The 24,861-nt window shown below is 29.9% G+C and overlaps 4 protein-coding genes across 4 annotated transcripts; 1 reads left to right on the top strand and 3 right to left on the bottom strand.

Annotated features, from left to right (window-relative positions):
- Positions 1–4,703: 4,703 nt before the first annotated feature.
- Positions 4,704–6,074, top strand: OCT59_023055 (uncharacterized protein; the record flags this gene model as incomplete). Its single annotated transcript, XM_066150525.1, has 1 exon — positions 4,704–6,074. The coding sequence occupies one exon, from the start codon at positions 4,704–4,706 to the stop codon at positions 6,072–6,074; it is 1,371 nt and encodes a 456-aa protein (XP_066006548.1).
- A 6,215-nt stretch (positions 6,075–12,289) lies between these two features.
- Positions 12,290–12,892, bottom strand: OCT59_023054 (uncharacterized protein; the record flags this gene model as incomplete). The annotated part of the gene is made up of 2 exons (XM_066150524.1): positions 12,290–12,645; positions 12,733–12,892. The coding sequence occupies 2 exons, from the start codon at positions 12,890–12,892 to the stop codon at positions 12,290–12,292; spliced, it is 516 nt and encodes a 171-aa protein (XP_066006547.1).
- Positions 12,893–15,784: 2,892 nt separating this feature from the next.
- Positions 15,785–21,908, bottom strand: OCT59_023053 (uncharacterized protein; the record flags this gene model as incomplete). Its single annotated transcript, XM_025328238.2, has 6 exons — positions 15,785–15,952; positions 16,034–20,727; positions 20,811–21,225; positions 21,355–21,527; positions 21,605–21,668; positions 21,747–21,908. The coding sequence occupies 6 exons, from the start codon at positions 21,906–21,908 to the stop codon at positions 15,785–15,787; spliced, it is 5,676 nt and encodes a 1,891-aa protein (XP_025167455.2).
- A 484-nt stretch (positions 21,909–22,392) lies between these two features.
- On the bottom strand, positions 22,393–24,789 carry OCT59_023052 (uncharacterized protein; the record flags this gene model as incomplete). Its single annotated transcript, XM_025321980.2, has 1 exon — positions 22,393–24,789. One exon carries the CDS (start codon positions 24,787–24,789, stop codon positions 22,393–22,395), a length of 2,397 nt encoding a protein of 798 aa, XP_025167456.2.
- Between the last annotated feature and the right edge of the window lie 72 nt (positions 24,790–24,861).

Genomic DNA, 24,861 nt, shown 5'->3' with positions numbered 1-24,861 from the left:
TCGTACTCTCCTGAATTAACTAAACTTATTGCTATTAACAAGTTTTTAGATCGATTTTTATATCGGCTTACTACTCGTCGTTCTAATCGCCCTACTCAGATTGCGCAAATGATTGCCGCTTTGCCCTCCCATCTTGAAAATCTTGCATCCTTACTCCCTGATTACTCAGTTCCTACTTATTCTACAACCCCTGCATCCGTATTTAAATCATTTTTACGATCACAAAAGAATTTAGTTTCTGCCTTTTTATCTACTAAATTCGCCCATCACCTTACGGACTCAGTGGAATATTATACTGCACTACGTGACGAACACTTTTCGAACTCGCTTGGCACCTTTATAGATTCTGCCTTATCAGTAGAAAAACGCTCGATTGTTCTTGATCGTGTCCTGGTCGTACTGGACTCAACTCCTACTTTATTAACGGATCCTTCGGACATTAAACAAGCTGCTATCTCTCATTTTCAATCAATTGTTTCTCTTCCGTTGGTCCGCTATTCTTCCATCACTTCATTTCCCGCCCGATGGCAACAAGCTTACACTCCTCTTACAAATGTGTCTGCTTCATTATATGATCCTGTTTTGGCGCCTATTTTCCTACAAGAATGGTCTGCTGCGATTTCCTCCATGCCAAATAACAAAGCTTCCGGCCCTTCAAAATTTCTTATGAGATGATTAAACATCTGTCCGGTGAAGCCTTGGATTTCTCTCTTTTACTGGCCAATACCTGCCTTTCCCGCGATGATATTCCTGCTGACTGGCGTGAAGCTGTGGTTTATCCTATTCCTAAACCTCACGATTTTGATGCTCAACTTAAGAACACTCGACCTATTACTCTTCTGGAAACAGTTCGAAAATGTGTAGTTAAGGTCGTCACGAATCGTCTCTCCAACATTCTTGCTGATAATAAAGTTCTCCAAGGTGGTAACTTTGCTGGCTTACCCGGTGGTTCTACTGATGTCCCTATCAAAATGCTTGATGCGATTATCCATCAACATAAACATGACTCTACTGATGATCAGGAACTATGGATCGTTTCTCAAGATATCTCTAAAGCTTTTGATTCTATGGATTTAAATATGCTTAAATTAGCTTTAGATAGGTTACATATCCCTGCACTTTTAGTGCGATTTATTTTAAATCTTTTTACACGACAAAATAATAAGATAATTACTTGTCATGGCGATACAGCTGCTTATAGAGTACGTGTTGGTATCGATCAAGGAGAAATCATTTCCCCTCTTCTTTGGGTTATTTATTTGGATCCCTTACTCACTGTTTTGAATCAAAAAGCACGAGATCCTTTTATTTTAAAATCTTCAGCTCTTTTAAATTATTCTCCACTCGAATTTGAACAACATTCTTTACCAATTTCACATTTAACGTTTATGGATGATTCTACACTTATTGCTTCTTCAAAATCTGGAATAGAAGACCGTCTTTCTATTACTGCTGAATTTTATACTTTAAACAATGTTCAAGCTAATTCAGCCAAATATGTTCTTCTTTCATCCTCTTCCCCTTCTTCGAAGATTATTTTTGATCTTACACCTTCTTTTTTAGTCTCTGATTTGTCTCTTTCCCTTTCCTCCTTATCTTTGCATGCTTCCTTTCGCTTTTTAGGCGTTTGGTTTTCTTTATCCGCCTCTTCTGATTTTGTTCTCAAACAAGCGCGCTCCATGGTTAAAGATATGGCAGCTCTCCTGGGACCGAAGAAATTATTAGCACAACATGTGGCCTATCTCTATAATGCTGTCCTTCTTCCGCGATTGGAATTTCGTCTTCAAACTACCCTTTTCTCTAAAAGTACTATTCAATCAATTGTCAAGCCTCTGTTTTCAGTACTTCGAAGAAAAGCTGGTCTTGCTACGACTACTCCGTTGCCCTTGTTATTTCTCAAACTTCCCTTTTCGATTCAAAATGCTTTCTATCGCTTTCTTTCTTCCCATATCGCATCTTGGCAAAAAATTTTCATTCACCCTGATTTCAAAGATTTTGCTCTTTATGCTATCTCCTATCTTCAAGGATATTTGGGTGCTGAAAGTTGCCCGACTACTATTAACTTAGAACCATGGTCGCAGATCGTTTCTTTGAGAACGCACACTTTGTTTAATTCGTTATTGTTTTCTTCGCGTTTGAACATCACGTGGTCTCTTTCCTTCCGGCCTCCGAGGCATGATCTGCAACCTGCTCTGCCACTCCGATCTATTCTACCTCATTCCATTTTTCAATCGAGTTGGAAACTTTGGAAAAACTTGAATATATTTGTGCTTGCTCAGTTGGTTTCTCCTTGTGGACGTTATCTTATGAATTGGCCTGACCTTCATTATCTTGGCATCGTTGGTCGTAAAGGACGGATCCCTAATTGGTTTACTTTTATCAATAATAATTTTCTCTCTTCTTCTTCTTCTACTTTACTTTTATCTTCATATTTTATTAATTCTTCTTTCACTTTAGCTTTTCCTTGTTTATTAGATCATACTGTTAAAGATTATTCCTTTTATCCTCAATGGGCTATTACTCTTGACTCTGCTACTCAAACTTTATCTGTTGGTCGTGTGTGTATCACTTATAAGAAACAAAACTCGGCTATTATGTCTCATTGGCTTCCTGTATCTACCTCGGCTGATGAACGATCCTATGACCCTTGTCCCGGTTGTGCTCTTAACATTCCCGCCTTATCCATGAAATCTGCCATCAGACAACGCTGTAATAGCGAGAAATGCTTTTTTAATGTAACTCTATCGGATACTGTGGGCTATCCTACCAGAAATGCCAAAGTTTTCGCGGCTTATCTTCCCATTACTCTATCTACTTCATGGAGTTATGCGACTTCCTTGGCTCTTGTTCAATTTTTGAACGCGTCTCCTGCTCTTTCTCCTTTCTTTAAGGATAGAATCGATAAAATTGAAGACACTATTTTGCCACTTTCGGTGCAATCTTTGTACACAGATGATTCGTTCCATCCTGCCAATGATTCTTCGCCTTCTTCTATGACTTCTGCTTGGATTGCTCTTGATGATGATGGACTTGTTCTGGAATCTTCTTCCATGCATCTCCCTTCTTACTTTCCTTCCGCTTTGCGTTCTGAAATTTCTGCTGTTCTATTAGGATTGAATGCCCTTTTCCGTGATTCATCAATCTCTATTTATACTGATTGTAGTCAGTTAATTTCACTATGGACACGGTTTGTTGATGCTCCTTTCTCACCGAAGTTGCTCCGAGAACCTAATCATCTTCTTTGGCTTTCTATTCGACAACTTATCATGGATCGTAATCTTAATGTCGAATTGATTAAAGTCCCTGCTCATGGCGATGATATCTACAATATACAAGCGGATTCTTTGGCAAAAGATGCTCATTCGTCTTCACAACCCACTACTCTACCTTCAACATTTTGTTATGCTCCATGCTTGTTGACTTTTAATTTCTTGCCTATTGACGTGAATATTCGACATTTTCTCCGCTCTATTGCAGATGCTCGTGCTCTTTTATCTTTTTGTTCACTAGCGCGTTTTACTGCTCTTGGTTCTCCTTCACTTTTTGATTGGGCTGGTATATATTTTTGCCTTTCACAAATTAAAGGTTTCGCTTCACATAGGAATGGTCGTCCTGAATTTTGGATCTTCCGCATTAAACTTCTTTTGGATATGTTGCCTACCTTAACTACTCTTCAACAACGCAAACCTTACTTATATTCTCCTGACTGGCTCTGTCCGCAGTGTAATTCTGCTCCTGAAGATTTGAATCATCTTTGGACTTGTCCTTATATTTTACCGGAATTAAATCCTTGTTTAACACACCGGTCTGAAGTCATTAAATTTAGAGATTCTTGTTTATCTTCCTTCCTATCCTTGAAATCTTTGGATATTTCTTTTCAAACCGAATTTTTTGCTTTGGAATGTTGGAACTATGAAGCTCCTTCTTCATCCTGTCTTTGGCTTACTCGAGGATTGTTGCCTGCACATTTAACGGCATTTTTGAATCAACACTTCTCTCTCTCTGTTATATACAAGACTATTTCTCCCTCTTAATGACTTCCAAGTCAAATTATATGGTGAAATTTGGCTATGTCAGAATGTTCTTTTTCATGCAAGGAAGAAATCCGCAGGTGATCTCGGCTGCTTCCAAATTACGTGGCCCTTCTATAACTACCACCTCTACTATTTCTCCTCATCATCACAACTCCTCTTTGGCGACAGTTTCTCAGGATTCCTGGATTTCTTGGATATCCTCTTCTATAATTCGGGGTGGATCATGGATCTCGAACCTGGATTTTCTGCGCCGCTTAACAGTTCAACCTCTTAGGGTCTCTTTCTGGTAACGGACTGGATTTTTGGATGTTGGATAGTTGACTCACACTGGCCTTCGGGTAAAGTTGGGGTATGCGATTCTGTAATAGTTCAGTTTTTCTTTGCTTTAATTTTATTTTAGTTTAGATTTCTTTACTTGTATGAGTCGTGAAGCTACTCTTTTTATTTTTTATTAGTTTATTTTCTTATTTTTGTAATATTGTTCGATTATTTTTCGAAGTCCAAAGTATAAATAAAAGATAAAGTCATAAGACTGTTTGCACAGGAAAAGGATAAAACTAAAAAAAACTCTCTCCCGTTGCCCTCACGACAATTTTTACATAAAAATAAAATAATTTTTTTCAAAGTTTTTTATTAATTTTTCTTTTATTTTTATCCTTCCTCTGGCCTATGGCCTCTTCTCATGACTTCTCAACTTTGAGTTGGGATGAAGTTCTTTCTAAACTTCGCGAAGTTGAGGACCTTTGCGCTAAGTGCGCCCTTAAACAAGAAACTCTTTTTGCTCGTTACAACTCTCTTCCTGACAACTCTTCCGCCAAGTCACGTGCTTACCTCGCTTTTGGCCCCCTTCGCCTACTAGACGACTCTCTTTCTGAACAAAAACGCCTTTTACACTTGCGCTTAGACTCTCTTTCGTCTACTGCGGATTCAAAAAAGGATTTCGCTATCCCCCCTGTTGACGATCATCCATCACATGATGATCCAATGAATGATGATCTACCTCCTCTTCCATTAGCTATTTGGGCTTCTAAACACGAGGCTGATTCTAATATCATCTTAGATTTATGTACCCCTTCTACACGATGCACCAATCGTTTACGCCCTTCACGGCGTACTCCTAAATTTCTTTGTAAACGCGTATCCTCTATGATTTCCCCTGCATCCTTTAAGCGCGCACAGAAAATTAAAACTAAATTGTCTTTTGCGCGTTTGGTTTTATCCCCTTCTACAATACGTTTATTGGTTCCACCTTTACCACGTCCTTCCGAGCCTAAGAATTCTTTTCAAAACAATTTTCCGGATTCCTCTCTTATTACTTCCCAAATTTCAGCTTTAGTAGATACCGCTGATTATGACAATATCGTTCCTCCTCTAGCTTCTCCGGTCCTTTCTTTAAATAGTATTCCTGCGGAAATTTTTCCTGCGACTTCTGCTTCAGCCTTTCCTCATGATCACACACAGTGTTCACCTTACACTTTCACAATACGTACCATCCTGGATGGACGGATACGTCCTACTCGAAATGTTGGCTCTAACCGTTTATATTCTATTCGACGAGGCAACTGTTACTTCCTTTTGGACCCCACTCCTGATTCGGATAATTGTTATTCAATTCATACCAATTCTCCTCTTCTTTCAACTACTGATCCCTTTCAATTTACATCTGATCGTCCTTCTCCTAACTTAAAATTTATTTTATCAAAATTTTTAACCTTTTTCTTTTACCGACAAAACCGTATTCCCTCTCATGCTCGACGTAAATATTTTAATAGATTACGCCAGCTTTTATTAACACAACGTGTTACCTCTCTTGCTCGTTGGTCATCTTCTCATCGTAATAATAGACGTACTCGTACTTTTATTCAATTTCGATATCATCAATCTTGCTTTTACCTTGGCCTTTATTTTGGTTGTCCGTTTTGCAAGACTCCTGCTGCCTATGTTATGTCTCAATTTCGTCATGCTTGTCATATTCATGACAAAAAACTTGTTCACACTCCTCCCCCTCCTTCTTCCCCTCCTTTCAGTTTACCTTGCTGAACCGTGTGTCTAAAAGACATGCTGATGGTTTTTATAAAGACGTAACTTCCCGACGCCTAGGAATTTCCTACCGCAAATCTTATGCTTTTCACCATGTTCTTGAGGACGACAATGGTTCACTTTCTGCACGAACTCTTATCTCATATTCTGCTCACCAATCCATCTCCCACCCTACGAAGAAACAACTTGCCCGTCAAGTACGCCATAAAGACCTTTTATCAGACCGGAGTAAATTTTCACGACATGTTGTTCACCCCGATCTTCTTGACTCTTCTATGTGGATGGCTACTAAGGATCCTGCTATAGTCATTCCTCCTACCTCCTATAATTTGACTATGTCTACTACTGATTACTCAATTGTTCAGAATATACGTAATCTTGTATCCTCGCGTCCTGATGTTTCCTTCTATTTGAAAGAACGTTCACATCAATCTTCAGTTGCATTCATTTCTTCTAAGTTTACGGGTTCTATCCAAAAAGTGATTTTGAATCCCTCTTCTGTAGTTGCAAGTCATTTTATTACTAACAAACCCACCTCTGGTCCTTTTGTTGGTCCAAACTGCCCTGTTATTGATTATCAAGATTTCAAAACTCTTGGCTTTAGTCGTTCCATTATTGATATGGTCCGAAGGATACTCTCGAATAGTGCTTCCATTTATGTACCTTCTCACAATTTCCTCTGGTTATTAATTTCCAAGCACAATACTTCTTCGGTATCAAAGAAGTATCTTCGCGATGCCATCCAATCTGTTATCACCAAATCGGCCTCCTCTTCAACATTTTCACAATTTTGGAACAGTGATACACGGTTTTCTTTCAAACTAGGTCGTGTTAAACCTTGTGATATCTTATCATTATTGGATGTTTGTGCACCTTGGTTTGATTCACATCCTTACCCCTGCTCCTTCTGATTTTCGATCACAATGGGTTTTACCCGCTGATTTTGTTCATCCTACTTTCTTAATGCGCTAATTGCGCTAGTTCCCTTTTAATTAATTACTTTCTTTTACTTTCTTTTAATCATCTTCCCTTTTTCACTTCTTTTATGCTTATTTTAAGCTTTCCTATTTCCCTTCTCTTTATGAATACAAATTTTATCATTCTGTATCGGAAATTTATATACAGCGCTTTAGCGATTGATGAATTTACTTTATTGAATTACAAATTTTTACAACATTTTATGTCAGCCAGAATTTACACATAAAACTTCGGTTAAAGATTAATTCGACTAGCTTGCTAGTGAAAAAGCCCATCTACAAATTCTTTCCCTAATACTACTTCTCCACAACAACACAACTCTTCTTTGGCGTCAGTTTCTCAGGATTCCTGGATTTCTTGGATATCCTCTTCTATAATTCGGGGTGGATCTTGGATCTCGCACTTGGATTTTCTGCGCCGCTTAACAGTTCAACCTCTTAGGATCTCTTTCTGATAACGGACTGGATTTTTGGATGTTGGATAGTTGACTCACACTGGCCTTCGGGTAAAGTTGGGATATGTGATTCTGTAATAGTTCAGTTTTTCTTTGCTTTAATTTTATTTTAGTTTAGATTTCTTTACTTGTATGAGTCGTGAAGCTACTCTTTTTATTTTTTATTAGTTTATTTTCTTATTTTTGTAATATTGTTCGATTACTTTTCGAAGTCCAAAGTATAAATAAAAGATAAAGTCATAAGACTGTTTGCACAGGAAAAGGATAAAACTACTACCATTCGATTCGTCTCAGTGAGACGATTCTAACAAGCTATGATACATCTTTGTACGATTATTAGATGCCAAGTTATTTAATATCTTCTTTATATAACTGTGATTATAAATGGTTCTTTTTAATATAAGATTTTTGAGGATAGGTGTGATAGTGACTATAGATAGATTGTGACTATATAGGATAGATTTTAATAATAAAGTGTTTTGAACATTCAACTGGTGTGACTATATAGTAGAATGTGACTATAACAGGAGTGACTATAGAGGGAGTTGACTGTATTTATGTCATCTTGTTGTATGATAATGTTTAATTTCTGGGCTATAATAATATTATGTAGACTTAGGTTAGACTTTGCTTCTTGATGTCCTAAAAATAATGATCCTGATTCATGTTCAAAAATATTGTCATGTATGGCCAATCGCAACTGTGCAGCCCTACATCTTATCATTATAGATCTAGATGCCAGTTAGCCAGTGAATTACTATTTATTAGATATAAAAAAACAGTAATCTGATTTGCACATATTTGATCTCATAGATTATTAATTTCTAGTATCGATGATATATTGCTGATGTTGGATAACTTCTAGGCAACCCACATATCTGCTTAACTAATTTGATCACTGGAGTAAATAAAAGATTCCATTCATTTTCTAATAATGTCATTAATTGGACTACATATACCACCCTTAGGATAAGAACGTGATTAATCAGATATGCAATATGTTCCACTGTAATGCGTTTTCTTCTAATAGGATTTAAAAATCTTTCAATTATATCCTTGATTCTTTTGATTGATCTTTTCCTTAAATTGGAAGAAGAAAAATAGCATCCTAAATATCGTATCTCTTTATTTGTGACTTGGACCTTTAAGTTATTATGTCTAATAGTGATATATAATTCATTTCTAGGCACTTTAGGATTTATTACCATCAATTCAGATTTTTTCCCATTTATATCTACATCATGGAAATGATAGAATTGTGTGACTATATTAATTGATTCCTGAATTTTATCCCCTGAACTATCCAAATAACTCATATCATCCATATAGGCTATAACTGATACCCTTAATTTATATTGTTGCTATGTTGATCGATTCTAAATATCCAATGGCCACGTGTTTACCATTTCATATCCTTGTTGTTGATTGCACGTTTGTTAAATAGCTACAAGTAAAGGATCGTAAAAAATTCTCTATAGTAGAGATGAAATCACATCATCCTGGTCAATGCCGTCTCCCCCTATGAAGGTTGAACTAGGCCGAATGCTGTTATTATGCTCATTTGTCTATCTTTAAATAATTCTGTAATTCATAAAATAAATTTTTCTGGTATGTCTAGCCTTTTTAGTACATGTTGTAAACTCTCTAGACTAACTAAATCATATGCTTCCATTATATCTTGGGTTACCACTTAGAGTTCTTTTCTATTTTCTCTTGCATCTTCAATTATATTATTCATTAAATGTAACGGTATTGCTATGTCTTCCCCTTAAGACCGCAAAAATTTAATCTGCGTAAAACTTTATTATATGTCAAAATTGTACTTAATTGGTTTATCAATAATTTGGTGACAGATTTTCTGATATTATCTAGCAATGCTATGAGACGCGTGTTGGCCAAAATATAATCAAATTTCTGTGGTTTTAAAATCAGATGAATAAGCGACTGTTTCCACTGGTCTGGCACAACTCCTATTTTCAGGGACAAATTAATGATCTTAAATATAATGAAGCTGGATTTGTCTGAAATGTGTTTAATTATAGCATATCCAATACCTAAAGGACCTGGCGCTGAGTTTGTGTTTACCTGTTCAAGTGTTTGCTGCTATTCTTCTAATGTTATCTCATCCATCAAATTAGCTATACACTCAGTAAATTCACCTTTTTGCTTATATATATTGTTCCAGAAAACGTCTTACTCTATTGATTTGATATTACATTTTTGTAAAATTTCTGCGAAAGTATCTTTTATATGGGTTCTAATTGTATTAGGATCAAACGCTAGTCTAACACTTTCATTTTTGTTGGATATTACTGCTCGATCAATAATAATGTGTTCCTTAACAACATCCTGTGTGGAAAATAGCCACTTAGGAATATCCGAGTATATAATGTTGCATCATTTTTCTATGCTATCTTAGATCTTGCTTAGACGTTGTGCTTGTAAATAATTTTTGTTTACTTTAACTCTTTTTTTAACTACATCTTTAACAATATTAATCTATGTGTAACTAAATAGGCTGTGTGTAGGAATAATAAGTTCCTCATACTTATCTATGAATTTACCGTATTTTTTCCTTTTATAATCATCATTATATTTATTAAATCTGTTCAGCCAATAATCTATCCAATGGGTATCTTTGATGGCAATAAAGTCCTGATCTTTACAGATTTTCCTAATTAAACTTCTCAATTTAGTAGTATGTCGCATAGTTTATCTGCAAATAATAACTTATGTCTTGTATTGTGACTTTCTGGATATTTAACTAATTCGTGGGAAGTTCTATATTCATCGCTATAGATATAACACTCATAATATTATCCCAAATTTTATTAAATCTGCATTTTATTTCTTTTCCATCAGTGTTCTTTTCATCCCCTAAGGGTAATGACATATATTAGCCAATATTTTAGGGGTGTGGGGGAGTAAAAGAAAATCTTAGGTTACACATAATATAAACCATGTGAAATGGTTGTGATTGGTCATAAAATCTTACCTGGGATGGGAAAGTAAACGTTACTATTAAAATAATATTAGCTAATATATGTCATTGCCCTAATTGTATTTCATAATTAAATTCCTCTATTAGTTGTTGGAAGTCCCATGCTTTTATTTTTCTATTAAGTATTTTGGTAAAATTTTCTCATTGCGCATTAGTTATTTTACCAGAACTTGGACATCTCTAAAACAAGTCATAACTGACTTTTAGCCAAAAATACTACTTTTCGCTAAAACTCAAAAAATCGTATTTTATAAATATCTCAGCATCTAGTGATTCAATTTTGAAGAATTTTTTTATTTTGTAGCTCTCATTTAGCTCTACAATTTAAAAAAAGTTCATTAAAATCAGACTACTGGATGCTGAGATATTTACAAAAAATGATTTTTTGAGCTCTCAAAAAATGGGTCAATTTGCTAAAAGTGTGCGACTTTAAACTCATTTTTGTAGATCTTTAGTCAAAAATTTTGCAGTATGCCTCCCAAAGGTAGCAAAAAAACTAGCAACAATCCTAACGGAAGCCCTGTTAAGCTAAAGTTGCTTGTCTAAACCTCTTCAAAATCCTATGATTAGTTTTATCAAAATTTTACTATAGATTTATTATAATTTCGGCAGAGTTTCAGCAGTTTCAGCATTTATAATAAGTTTCGGCAGTTTCGCCTTTCTCCAAAGTTTTGCCAGTTTTTTAATATAACTTTAATATAGTTTCGGCAGAATTTCGCTTTTTGGCAAAACGCCATCTTGCCTAAACCCCTAGGTTTCAGCAAGCAACCTTATGTTAAGCGACAAAAAAAATGGAACAAAACTAAAGATTCTGGTTCTGATGTTTTAAACTCTGACAACGAATAACCCAATGATAAAAATAACCCTTCCAAATACACTCGCACATTCCCAGAAAACCCCATAGAAGAAAACTACGTCACTGACTCTGGAGATAGCAATACCATTCCTTCTTAACAAAATAATACTGATAATTTCTCATCTTTTTCTCTCAAAGACTTTGCTGTGTCAACTGCGCCAGGTTCTGTCGCGTCTGGTGCTGACACGTTTATACATATCCCAAAAGACAAAGAAAACTTCCCCTAGACACGTCTCCTAATAAGGATATTATGGAAACTAATGATACCAATCCGCCTACCATTACTATTCTTAAGCATAATTTTTAGGCCGCTATGGCGTCTAATGCTTCATTGAATTTGTTAAAAAATACCCTACCAATAGAGCAATGATTGATACTGTCAACAATCTCTTTTTGGAAACTTATCACTCCTATACTGGCCATACTCGCATCTCTGATTCTGGTGATCAAAAAAGATTGGTTATCCACTTCAACTCGTCTAAGGAACGCAATGCATGCCTTACCAATCAACATGGTAATCTTGCTGATTTCTAACTTGGATGTACCCCTACTGCCTGCCTATTGAATAATTTTCAAGGTCGTTCACATACCCGAAATCTGGTCGCTCATCTTAAAGAATGGTTTAATATAGGCCAACTACTTAAACAAACTTCAACTAATCACAATAGACAACGCTTCCATTTCCAGTCTAGAGATCATTCTAATTCTTACTAGCATACCCATTCTGCCAATAAACCTGGTCATAATGCTAATTCTCTCCTTCCCAATAATTATCAACCCTCAGGGCAAAATGATTCCACCCAACAAGCTAAATCAAAAGAGTCACTAGACCCATATTTCTCTTTGTACGAATAAGAATTTAGCTACTATAATATATGGGAATATGCGCACTACTGAGTAATAATGTTTCATCCATCTGTTATGGATTACAAGTGCCATTCCTGATCCTTTAGTTTTTGATCATGTTCACTGAAAATTATCGAATAGACTTCTGACTTAATGTCCTGGTTTATAAAATATTCCTGTCGATAGTCTATATTAGTTTCTGATATAGCCATAATATTGATGCCATTTTCTTTAATAAATTCCAATAAATTATGAAGTTTCTGTATAAACGGAATACTAGCAATCCCATCTATATTGTATGCTACAATGTTCAACTCTAAAAACATTGAGTTTTTCGTCTCCTGTTTATTCAAATTCTCTTTAACAAATCTTAGCCTTTGTCTTGCTAAAAATACATTAATACTTTCTTCACTTGTCAATGATTCAACTACTTCTTCTATGTTATCTTGAATCTTTCAAAAATCCCCCTTTTCAAATGTTAGTTCATTTGTTTCTGGGTGTATATTTTCTTTTTCTGCTTTACCACCCGCTTTGTATCTTTTTTGTTGTTGTTGTGACCGTTCATCACTCGTGTGCTGTGTTAAGGACGTGTTATTGTCCTGATTACTCTTGTAAAAATTGTCCAGAGCTTGGCATTTTTCCCTCCCTTCCATTATTACTACGTGTGTAACTTCATTTATCATTTTGTATAACCTTCGCTTTTGTTTTTTACTTAGACTGGCTCAAAGAACTAATATATAAAAATAATAAAAAGTTGATGTTAAAGAATATTAAAAAAAGTTATTTATTATCTGATAAATTAACTGATAAACAAAAAAATAATTAGGTGATATCATCTACATTATTATTCATATCGGCGGATTTGTTCACTTTTGCATAATGCTGAATTTTGAATGATTTTCATAATATCCGTCACCTAAAACCGGTTTGTAATATCATGAAATCACCTGATTAAATATCACTTGACTAAATAATAAGTCGAGTGAAAATCTACATTTGCGAAACTTAAATTATTTAATGTAAAATAGACACAAAAAAATTTATTTCGTTAACAAAAAACCCATTTCTCACCTGCATAATATTTTTAATGTGTATTATTAGAAAGTAAGTATGTTTTAATAAAACAAAAAGTAAAATAAAAATTTATATAGACACAATAGCTATGAATATTTATAAAAGTATTCTAAGACTCATTTAATATTTAAAAAATTTTTTTTTTTTATAATAACTTTCATAAAATTGTCCATTTTTTACATTTTTCAAAACATATTATTAATTTTTATTCATCTTGCTGTAGACAAAATAGGAACTTTTATATTCAAACAAATTGTAAGCATATGTATTATTGATTTTTACACAAAAAAGATTTAGAAGCTATTGTATAAAGTGAGATTTCACAACAGATATTATCAGTATTGCTAAGAATAATATTTATTGTATTTTGGTTTAAAAGAACTATTTATCAAATTTATCAAATTATTGTATTAATAAAACTAAATAAAACTTTTTTTAATGTTCGTCCCAGGTCCTACTGCGCCATATGTAATAATTTGTATAACAAAAGTACCTTAAAATAAACATGTTAATTAAAGGGTGAACAAATCCGCCGATATGTATTATAAATAATAAATTTAATAGATGATATCATCTAAGTGATTTCATTTTAAGTAAAATTAGTTATATAAATCATTAAATAATGTTATTTTAAATTAAGTATACTAAGTATTTTTACTATTCTAATTTAAAGTATTTTGATTTAAATAAAATGAAATTTACTTCTATCTAATACTTTTAAAAATTATAATTAAATAAATAATAAATTTTTCTTTTATTAATAAAATATAATATGAAAATATTAAAACTTTGCATTATTTATTTCTATACTGGTTATTTTTTGGATTTTTTATTTTTAGAAAGAGATCCTTTCACTAGTATTTTGAAAATTCAAGATCTCAAAACAAATCTAAAAATTAACTAAAAAAATATATTGATATTATTGTTTAAAATTATATAATAAAAAATTCAGCTTTAGTAATAATAACATCATCAATTTTGGGATTATATTTGTAAAAAAATAAAATATGATAATGAATTTGCTTTTTCATTAGAATTATTTCCCTTATTGTAAAATAAACCTAAGTTATGAATACTATTTGAAAAAGCTAAATAAATAAGAGTATTAAAACATTATGATATAACTTGAGACTTTGCAATTTTCTTAGTAATACTGATTTTAAATTGATTTTTTATTATAAATCTTAGTTTCTATTGATTTGCTTTTTACAATCTCAATATTAAAAAATAGTTATATTTTTATCTACTCTTATCATCAGCTTTTATTGACTATCATATCAACTTCTTAACAAATTATTTTTTAAACTATACCTTGCTTAATTTTCTAATTAGATATTTTTTTGAATATCTAAAAAAGAAAAGATATCTAAGATAAAATATGCTGATTTAATTAAATTACAGAAGTTCTGCTTTACAATGATTAATCAAAGATAAGTCCTGAATTTGATTTTTAGATTATATCTCAATTTTGGCTTTTTTTTTTTATTTAAGAAAGTATTTATCTCTTTATTTTTTAATTTGACATTAAATGTGCTGGTCAATTGCAGAGTTAGGTATATATCAACAGTTTCTTTAAAAGTATATTTTAATTTTATAACTTTGGTCTTAAGTTCAATATATTTAATAGTATATCTGTTCTATTTGCTTTTACTCTTTTACAACTTGTCCTAAGTTTATATTCTCAGTTTTAACCTTGACATTCTTTGCCTTAAGTTAAACAATACATTTGTTTTAATAAATATTGCATTTTAATAACTTTTATATAGGTTTAATAGTAAATTATAATTTTTTTAAAATGATGAAAATTACCACATATAAGGTTGTCTGCCTAAACCTCTCCAAAATTCTATGATTAGTTTCTCTAAGATTTTACTATAGTTTTATTATAGTTTTGGCAAAGTTTCAGCAGTTTCGGCATTTATAATAAGTTTCGTCAGGTTTCGTCTTTCTCCAGAGTTTTGCCAACTTTTAATAAGACTTTCATATAGTTTCGGCAAAGTTTCGCTATTTCGGCATTTCGCCAACTTGCCAAAATCCCTTAGTTTCTCCAGCAACCTTAACCACATAACATTCTAACTATAGTTAAATACTAAAAGTATATAACTAAAAATTTTATAATTTAGCTCTGATATACAGAATTTTTTTTATGAAGTTAAATGGCATTTTTATACTAAAATATACCAATTATCAATATTCTAGATAAAAAACTGATTAATAATTTAATATCAGAAAAATAAGTTAATAGTTAATAACATTAATCTTAGTAAAATTTATATAAACTTCTGAAATTCTTAAAATTTGAATATATTGGTTTTTAAATTTTTAAGTTACTTTCTTATAAATGTATAGTCATGACCAAAATATTAGTCATGTAATATCCTATAGAAATAAAATTTTTTGCCTATACTTTCCATTTTTTCATGTATATTTAAAGTCAAAATACTGTATATAGATTTTTTACAGTATTATGCATTGTTATATTACAAGTAAATTGTTCAGATTTAAAAACATGACTTACACCATTTACTATAATATTTATATATATAATTTTCATTACATTTATCACAAATCATATTTTGAAAAACTATAATATAATTTTTTGTATTTGGATTCTGAGATATTCCAAATATTTTGGAAATACTATTATTATTAATTGATGATATTTTAACCTGTTAAAATAAATAATAATAAATAAATATATTATTATATTGAAAAAAAAAATCATAAATTAAACTTATAAAATTTTATACCTCATTTAAAAATTCATTTGTAATATTTTGTAAATTATGAAAACATTTTAAAAATACCTTTTCATCTGGTTTTCTTATATAATCTTTACTATTAAAATAATTATAATATAATGGTCCATCCTTCCATATTGCCAAATATTCTGTAATAAAATCACTTTTACTTATTTCTTTAATATTATAAAATTGATTATATGATATCCATTCAAATATACTATCATTATAAAAACTAATTTTTAAATGCATTTCTTCAATTAAATCATCAATTTTTTTATTTCCACTCATTTGTATTTTAATAATATATTTATTTTTTATAGCTTTTTGATACCAATAAAAAGCTTTTTCTATATTCTTTTTTATTCCTTTACTTTTTTCATAAAAATAACCAAGATTATATTGTGCCTTATTATATTCATTTTCTGCTGCTTTTTGATACCAATAAAAGGCTTTTTCTAAATCCTTTTTAACTCCTTTACCTTTTTCATATAAATGACCAAGATTATATTGTGCATATTTATTATTTTTTTTAGCTGCTTTTTGATACCAATAAAAAGATTTTTCAAAATCTTTTTTTATTCCTTCACCTTTTTCATATAAATAACCAAGATTATTTTGTGCTTCAATATGTTCTTTCTCAGCTGCTTTTTGATACCAATAAAAGGCTTTTTCCATATTTTTTTCTGTTCCTTCACCTCTTTTGTATAAATAACCAAGTTTATTTTGTGCTTCAATATATTCTTTTTTAGCTGCTTTTTGATACCAATAAAAGGCTTTATCCATATTTTTTTCTGTTCCTTTACCTTTTTCATATAAATAACCAAGATTATTTTGTGCTTCAATAATACGTTCACTTTCAGCTGCTTTTTGATACCAATAAAAGGCTTTTTCCATATTTTTTTCTGTTCCTATTCCATTTGAATAATAAATTGCAATTTTAAATATGGCATCTAAATGTTCTTTTTTAGCCGCCTTATTATAAAATTTAAATGCTTTACTTTTATTTAATTCAATTCCTATTCCATTTTCATAACATCTACCCAAATTGTAATATGCAATATTATATTGATTATTAGCAGATTTTTTATACCAATAAAATGCTTTAATTAATTTTTTTTCTGTTCCTTTACCATTTTCATATAGCACTCCAAGTTTATTTTGTGCAATATTATGTCCTTTTATAGCAGCTTTCTTATAAAATTCAAATGCTTCTTTATCATTAATTTCAATTCCTATTCCTTTTGAATAAAAATATCCAAGTTTAAATAATGCATCTAAATGGTCATATTCTGCTGCCATTTTATAAAATTCAAATGCACTACTTTTAATACCTTTTTTAAATTCATAACATAAACCTAAATTATAGTACCCATCTTTGTATCCATTTTCTGCAGATTTTTTATACCAATAAATAGCTTGTTTCAAATTTTTTTCTGTACCATCACCATTTTCATATAATATTCCAAGATTATTTTGTGCAATTTTGTGTTCTTTATTTGCAGCTCTTTCATAATATTTAAATGCTTCATTTTTATTAATAACAATTCCTATTCCATTATAATAACAATTTCCAACTTTAAATATTGCTTCTAAAAATTCATTATCAGCTGCTTGTTTGTAAAGTTCAAATGCTTTATCTTTATTCACTTTACCACCTACTCCATACTCATAATATTTACCTAGATTGTAAATTGCTTCCTTATCTCCTTTTTCCACTTCTTTTTTAACATGAAGAAATGAATTTTTGTCATCTTTTTCCACATTCCTACTATATGTATATAATGTATTAAGTATATCTTTTCCATCAATACTTTCTTTTGCTGATCTTTTAATCCAAAAAATTGCCTTATTTAAATCCTTTTCTATTCCAATACCACTTTTATATAATAAACCAAGCTGATTTTGTGCATAAATGTTTCCTTTATTAGCTGCCTTTTCATAAAATTCAAGTACCTTTTTCTTATTAATTTCAGTTCCTATACCATTAATATAACAGTATCCTAACATTACCATTCCATTAACATAATTTTCTTCAGCTTCTTTAAACAATTGTTCAAAATATTTAAAAGCTTTGACATTACTTTTTTCTATTCCCATTCCATTTAAGTAACAAATGCCAGTATAATACTTTGCTAAAAGATTTGCATTTTTATAGTGAATCACGTTTTTATTGTTGGTCGTACTGTAAAGTAAGTCAAATGCTTTTTTATAAACATCACTTGTTTTAATTACAAAACAATAAAAATAACCAAGTAAAAATATATTATTTGAATTATTTTGATTATTTAATAACCAATCAAGCATGTTCTTTAAATTCATATTTTTACCGGTAATATAATTTTCAATCATTACTTGAACTCGTTTGCTTTCATCAAATGTAAAATTTTTCTCATTTAAAAGAAAATCCATTATTTGATCAACGATAATATTGAAATCACTATCATTAACATCATCTCCATTAATATCATCCTCACTAATATCTTCAATAAAGGTTTCTTTTGTTAAAATATTTCCAATTAAATCCAAAGGATATCCATTTTCTTCGTTGTTAATATTATCAATATTTAATTTTTTAAAATTAGATAAGATACAAATATGTAATTCTATTGAAAAATTCTCTAATAAAATATCGCCTTCATGATCAATATCAACATTATTTTCACTCACATTTAAAGCTTCTAAAATTGAATTGGAACGAAAAATGATAGAATTATGTGACCATTTAATGAATTCAATTAGATCTGCAGGCTCATCATTTATCGGTGGATGATACGTGTTAATAGAAATCATGTGTCCTTGAGATAGTTGAAAAGGAGTTTTAATTTCGTAGTAAGATTTATCTGGTTGCAATAAAATCGATTCATTAATACAGATGATTTGAAATTCTCGATTTTTTGAACTAAATACCGATAATTTTAAAGGCTTTCCAACGATTATCCATAAAATACGGCATTCCGTAATTTTAAAATGCTGAGTTTCTGGATTTTTTAGATTACTTATATTTCTTATAATCGCGGTAAATCCGTTAGAATCATAAAATCTAAATTTTACGGAAAATTCTTTTATTCTTTTTGATGTCGAATTATTCGATATTACTGAACCAAAAACTTCATAATTTTGATCTCTCAACGATGAGTGAATATTTATACGTTTATAATGTTCACTATCTTCATCATTTAAATTTTTCAAATCATCTATTCCAGCCATTATAACCTTGTAATCATCCTCAAAAATGATGTCAATTTGTTTTTGTTGTTCCTGTTGAAGCATATCGTACAAATTAACGATATTATCATATTCAATAATCTCCAAATTTTCATGTTCTTGAATAAAATTGGACAATTTATTAATTTCAATATCTTCATTTTGAGTTGATAAATATGGAATTTCAAAATCTCTTAAATGCAATTCTAAAGATTCAATCGTCATTATTTTTGAATATATTTGATCAAACTTTGTAGAAAATTCTGTTGAAATATATTTAAAAGATTTTCCTAATATAATTTTTTGTGGAAATAGATAACCATAATCGTTAAATACATCTTGTAAAATTTTATATGGGTTTATATGCTTAATTGCTTTTTCTATATCTTGTTTAAATCTTTCTGAAAGTGTAACGTGATCCTGAGGTAAAGAAATTTCATATTGCTCATAATTAATTATAAAATGTGAATCATTCTCATAATTTTTCAATTTTTCATCATTCATATTAATTTTACTATGGAATATACTATTAAGTATATGTGAATTTGAGGAAATCTCTGATTTATTTGATTTATTCGTTGACTTCTTAAATTTTAAACAAAAATTATCTTTTGATTCTAAATAAGGATATTTGATTAAATCAACGACGACTTTTTTGGCATTTTCTATTTTGAAATTTTTATTGACTATTAAACCCTGAAAGAGATTGAAATTATTGATCCATTCGGGTAGTTTGACATACATCGAATCTTTTATCCATTCATTAAAATTCAATCTATTTTTATAATTAGCAACTTTGATCACTTTTTCATCAAAATCTTCAAAGTTATCTTCTACAAGTTGTGTAATATCCTTTAATTTAACAACAGAAATGGGATACAAATAAGAAATTACATCAATCATGTTCTCTTGATAAATTCTTTTCATCCAATTGAGCAACTCTTTGGTAGTTGTTATTTCTTTTCCGTCTGAAGTTTCTATTTTAATTTCAAGTTGCATGTTAATATTGCATAATTGATTTTGATTTTTTACGTATTTTGCCGAATTGTATGCCCAGTTTAAATGCATCTTTAAATGATGAATTTGTATTGAAGTTGCCTTATTAAGATCTTTAATAAATAATTGACCACCAACTAAAACTTTTTCCGAAAAAAAATGACCGTAAAATTCATTTAATTTTCCATCCGTATCCTTATAGTTCAAAAACTTATCCGATAAATTTCCTTCAAAAGTGATTTCAGCAAATGGAAAATTAATGCATACATCGTAAGGTTGAAAGGAAGTTTTGAAATCCGTATCAAAAGAATTGATACTAGTATATACTAAAGGTTGTTCATCATATAAACTCATATCTAATTCACCATCATCATCATAAATCGCTTGTTCACTAGGTTTTATGATATAATCATTCAAGAACAATCCATGATTTAACTTTAATTTTTGAATTATTTCTTGATCTGTTAATTCTCTTTTCTCTTCTACGGTGATCTCATCATCTGTGAATGGATAAATATTTTTTAAATATTTTCAACAAGTGCAAATTAAAAAAATTGTAAATTATTTATTTTTAAGACATTACCTATATTATCAATTTTTAGTTGATTTAAAACTTTGAAAACCTCAAAAATATTTGATCTTTGATCAGGATTTTCATCCCAACATTTTTGATAAAGTTGTTGATATTTTATAGGAGTATTTTCAACAGATTCCTCTCTCAAACCGTTAATAATATCATGTCTTAATTGATTAGAAGGTTTTTGAACCTCTGAATAAGGAGGATATTCACTTGATAATTCCCATAAGAGAATACTTAAGCTATAAATATCAGATTTCATATTAAGTTTATAATTTATTGGATCAAAAAGGTATTTTGGATCGGTATATTCAACTACCGTATGCGTTTTTGTCATTGATGAATCCTCAAATAATTGTGCAGAATGTGCAAGGTCTGCGATCTTTAATATACCATCATTAACTAATATGTTATTTGCGTGCTATTAAAATAACAAATGATACATGGTTAATAGTTAATATAATATATTTAATAACGTAATGATAAAATAAAAATAAAATAATAATAATAATAAAATTACATCATAATGATATGATTAAATCTTTCTTACCAGATTTCTATGAACTATATTCTTAGAGTGTAAGCACATCAATCCTTGAGTAACGTCTAACGCCATGTCAATCTTTTTACTCCAATTTAACTTGGCAAATTGATTTTTTAAATAATCTCTCAAATTTCCTTCATTTGCATACTCCAATACCAAAATATCATTCCCAAATGTATCTATTTTGAAATAAATAATAATAAACATTAAAAATTGTGTTGAATATTTTTAAGTAATTAACATATTATAAACAAACCTTTTGTCGTTCCAAGAAGATGATTGATATTTGGATGATTATTCACTTTACAAATTTGCTTTATCTAAATTAAATACAGTATATTGTTACTAACAATTACATAATAAAATTTATATACAATTTAGCAAAATAAATATTTTACCTCTTGAATAAGCTCTTTAGGATTTAAACTTTTTAAAGCAACTCTAATATTATGTTTAGCATAATCCGCTTTACATACGATGCTAATCTCCCCTTTACTAATTTCGATTATGTTTTGAAATTCATCATAATCGAGATCATTTGTATAGTTTGAACTTGTCATTGAAACAGACGTTTTGAAACCGTGTTTTTTTAGACTTAACGGTAAAAGTTTTCGTCACGATGTGCCGAGATGGATAAAAAAAAAAGTATTACTTACGTTGTACATATTTGGTGATACTTTCCTTTGCATTATCTGATGATTTACGTGATAATCATATTGTTTATTTTTTAAAATTGCATGCGTTTGTCACCGGAGTGACGGTGTCACATCACTCTGCATAGTATTCTGCATAGATATTTTTGGGAATTTTTTCGCGGTAGAAACAAATGATTTTGATTTAAATAAATATATTTGGCTACATAGTGTTATCTACAGTACATGGCTTCGAATTTTTTGTGATAAGTCTTTGTGTCTGGGCTTCTCGTTAAATTAACGAAAAAGTAAAAATTACAAATAATAAAAATATAATAATAATAAAAATAATAATTAGTAATAACTACAACTAACAACAACAACAATAATAATAAAATTTTAATACTGTATGTTAAAATTTAGATAAATCAAGATAAAAAAAGTCAAAATTTTCTTTTTGAAATGATGAACTATTCGAACTATTCTTGCAGAAATCGCATTTTTTCCCACATTTACAAGTAACTTCTTCTAATTTAATTTTGCTTGTAGTATATTTTAAAAAAATTGGACTGGAAATATCTTTTGAATATAAATTAAAATATTTTGGACATTTTTGAATTTGTTCACGAAATTCTTGTTTATCCTTACAATAATTAAATTCTGTAACTTGGTTAGAAATATTAGAAATTTTAAGCGTGTGAAATCTAAAAGGTAAATTAACGTACTTATTCTGCTCTAAATTATAAGAAAATGTAAATACTCCAACATTACTATCTTTTTTTGTATAAAAATAATGTCCAATGATATAATTTCTTTGATTTAAATCGTTTAAAACAGGAACTCCAATAAAATGGTCAGATGGTGATCTTTCAAATAGTTTTGTATTAAAATTACTATAATAATCTTCTTTTGTAACTTTCAATTGAATATCGGAATCTAATTCATTATAATTAATAGAATTAAAATCCCTATAATTTCCGACAATCATGTATTCAATTTCTAAGTTACATTCATATAGTTTAGGTCTAGCTTGTTTACGATGGATAATATATTTTGGCTTTTGACCCTGAGCACAAACGATTTGACAATTAAAGAAATCAACTGTTGTATCAAAAAAACCATAATTTTTCTTATCAAAAATTACTGCAAAAATACTAATATCAGATTTCTCATCCCGAATCATCTTTAAAGTATTTTCTGACATCTTTTCCATTTTGAATTCTCCAATAAATGGTTTTTTACCATTGAATGTACAATTACATGTTTCAATACCTGAATAAAGTATTCTTTCTCCAATAACTGAAAATATTTTTTCACGCAAATATTCATATTTTGGAATGTCAGTTAAAAGTTGAAAGATATTAATACAATTGTTATATTCTATGCATTCCCAATCTTGATGCGATTCTTCCGTATGTTGTGAAGTACTATTTTTTGAATCATTTAAAGAAATCCCCATCCCCACTACCGTGGCGTTAATATCTCCCGAATAACCTTTAGATAAGTTTGTTGTTTTTCCATCTCCTTTTTTATAAATTTTTTCGCCCATAATGATCTCTGTTGGAATAACTTGTCCAAAATCTTCAATGATTTCTTTAAGTTTTTTAGAATTTTTTGGATTTATTGTATCTACAGCACTTTTCACTACTTCTATAAAATCTTTAGTTGGTTCCAAAAATTTTCTAAATTCTAAAGTTTTTTTATAATTATAAGTGGTTTCGTCTGATGAATTTGTCTCAATTCCATCACTTTTATTTCCTGCTATCCTAAATGAAATTGGTATAGTACTAACTATACTACTAGGATCTACGTTAAAAGATAAATCTTTTCCCACTGTTTGATCATCTTTACTTTCATTTTTTACATATAGGTATTTTACATTTGGTTCAGAAACATGACAATCTTTCATTACAAATGCTCTCACGTTCACTCTCTTTAAAATCTTATTAATTCCATAATCTAATTTATTTCTTTTATTCAAAATTTTCCATAAATTTTCTTTTAAAATTAGAACATATGAATTCTCTGAATTTTCGTTTTTACTAACAATATCTTTTAATTTGAAATTGTCTTCTTTTTGGAGTGTTATAGTACCTTTCTTTTCATTATGAAATAGTTTTTCATCCATTTTAATTTCACTCACTTCTGTAAGTTTTTCACGAATTTTTGTTAATTTATCATCCAGTCTCAAATCATTAAACAATATTTTATCTTCTGGTGTTAAATGAACCGATACATTCAATTTCTCTTCATTTTGGCTAAAATTAGATGGTTTTGATTTAAGATATATTTCAAATTTATTTTCCTTTGAATCGTTTCTTTTTTTAACAATATCTTTTAAATAGAATTGATATTCAACTTCTTCCAATATTGTAATATCGTTTTCTTTATCTTCAAATAATTTTTCATCCATTTTAATTACACTTTTTTTTGCAACTTCTTTCCGAATTTTTGTTAATTTATCATCAAGTTTTAATTTAAACGAATATGAATTCTCTGATGATAAATGAACAAATACGTCAACTTCATTTTGGATAAGATAAATTTCAAATTGATTTGAACCATCACTTTTTTTAGCAATACCATTTAATTCAAACTGATCTTCTTCTTCTTCCAATATTATAATACCTTTTTTATCTTCAAATAATTTTTCATTCATTTTAAAAGACTTGGAAGACTTGGCAAGTTCTTTCCGAATTTCTTTCAAATTATCATCAAGCCTCAATTTAAATAGATATTTACCCTCTGATGAATAATGAACTAAGACCTTTGATTTTACTTTATTTGGGTTTAATTTAATAGTAGCCATTTCAAATTGATTTTTTTTTTTTGAAGAAAAAAAATTTACGAATCATATTTATTTATTTATTTATTATGTATG

This window comes from Rhizophagus irregularis, chromosome 32, assembly GCF_026210795.1.
Source record: "Rhizophagus irregularis chromosome 32, complete sequence".
Lineage (NCBI taxonomy): Eukaryota > Fungi > Glomeromycota > Glomeromycetes > Glomerales > Glomeraceae > Rhizophagus > Rhizophagus irregularis.
This window is presented reverse-complemented; position numbering and strand designations above follow the sequence as displayed.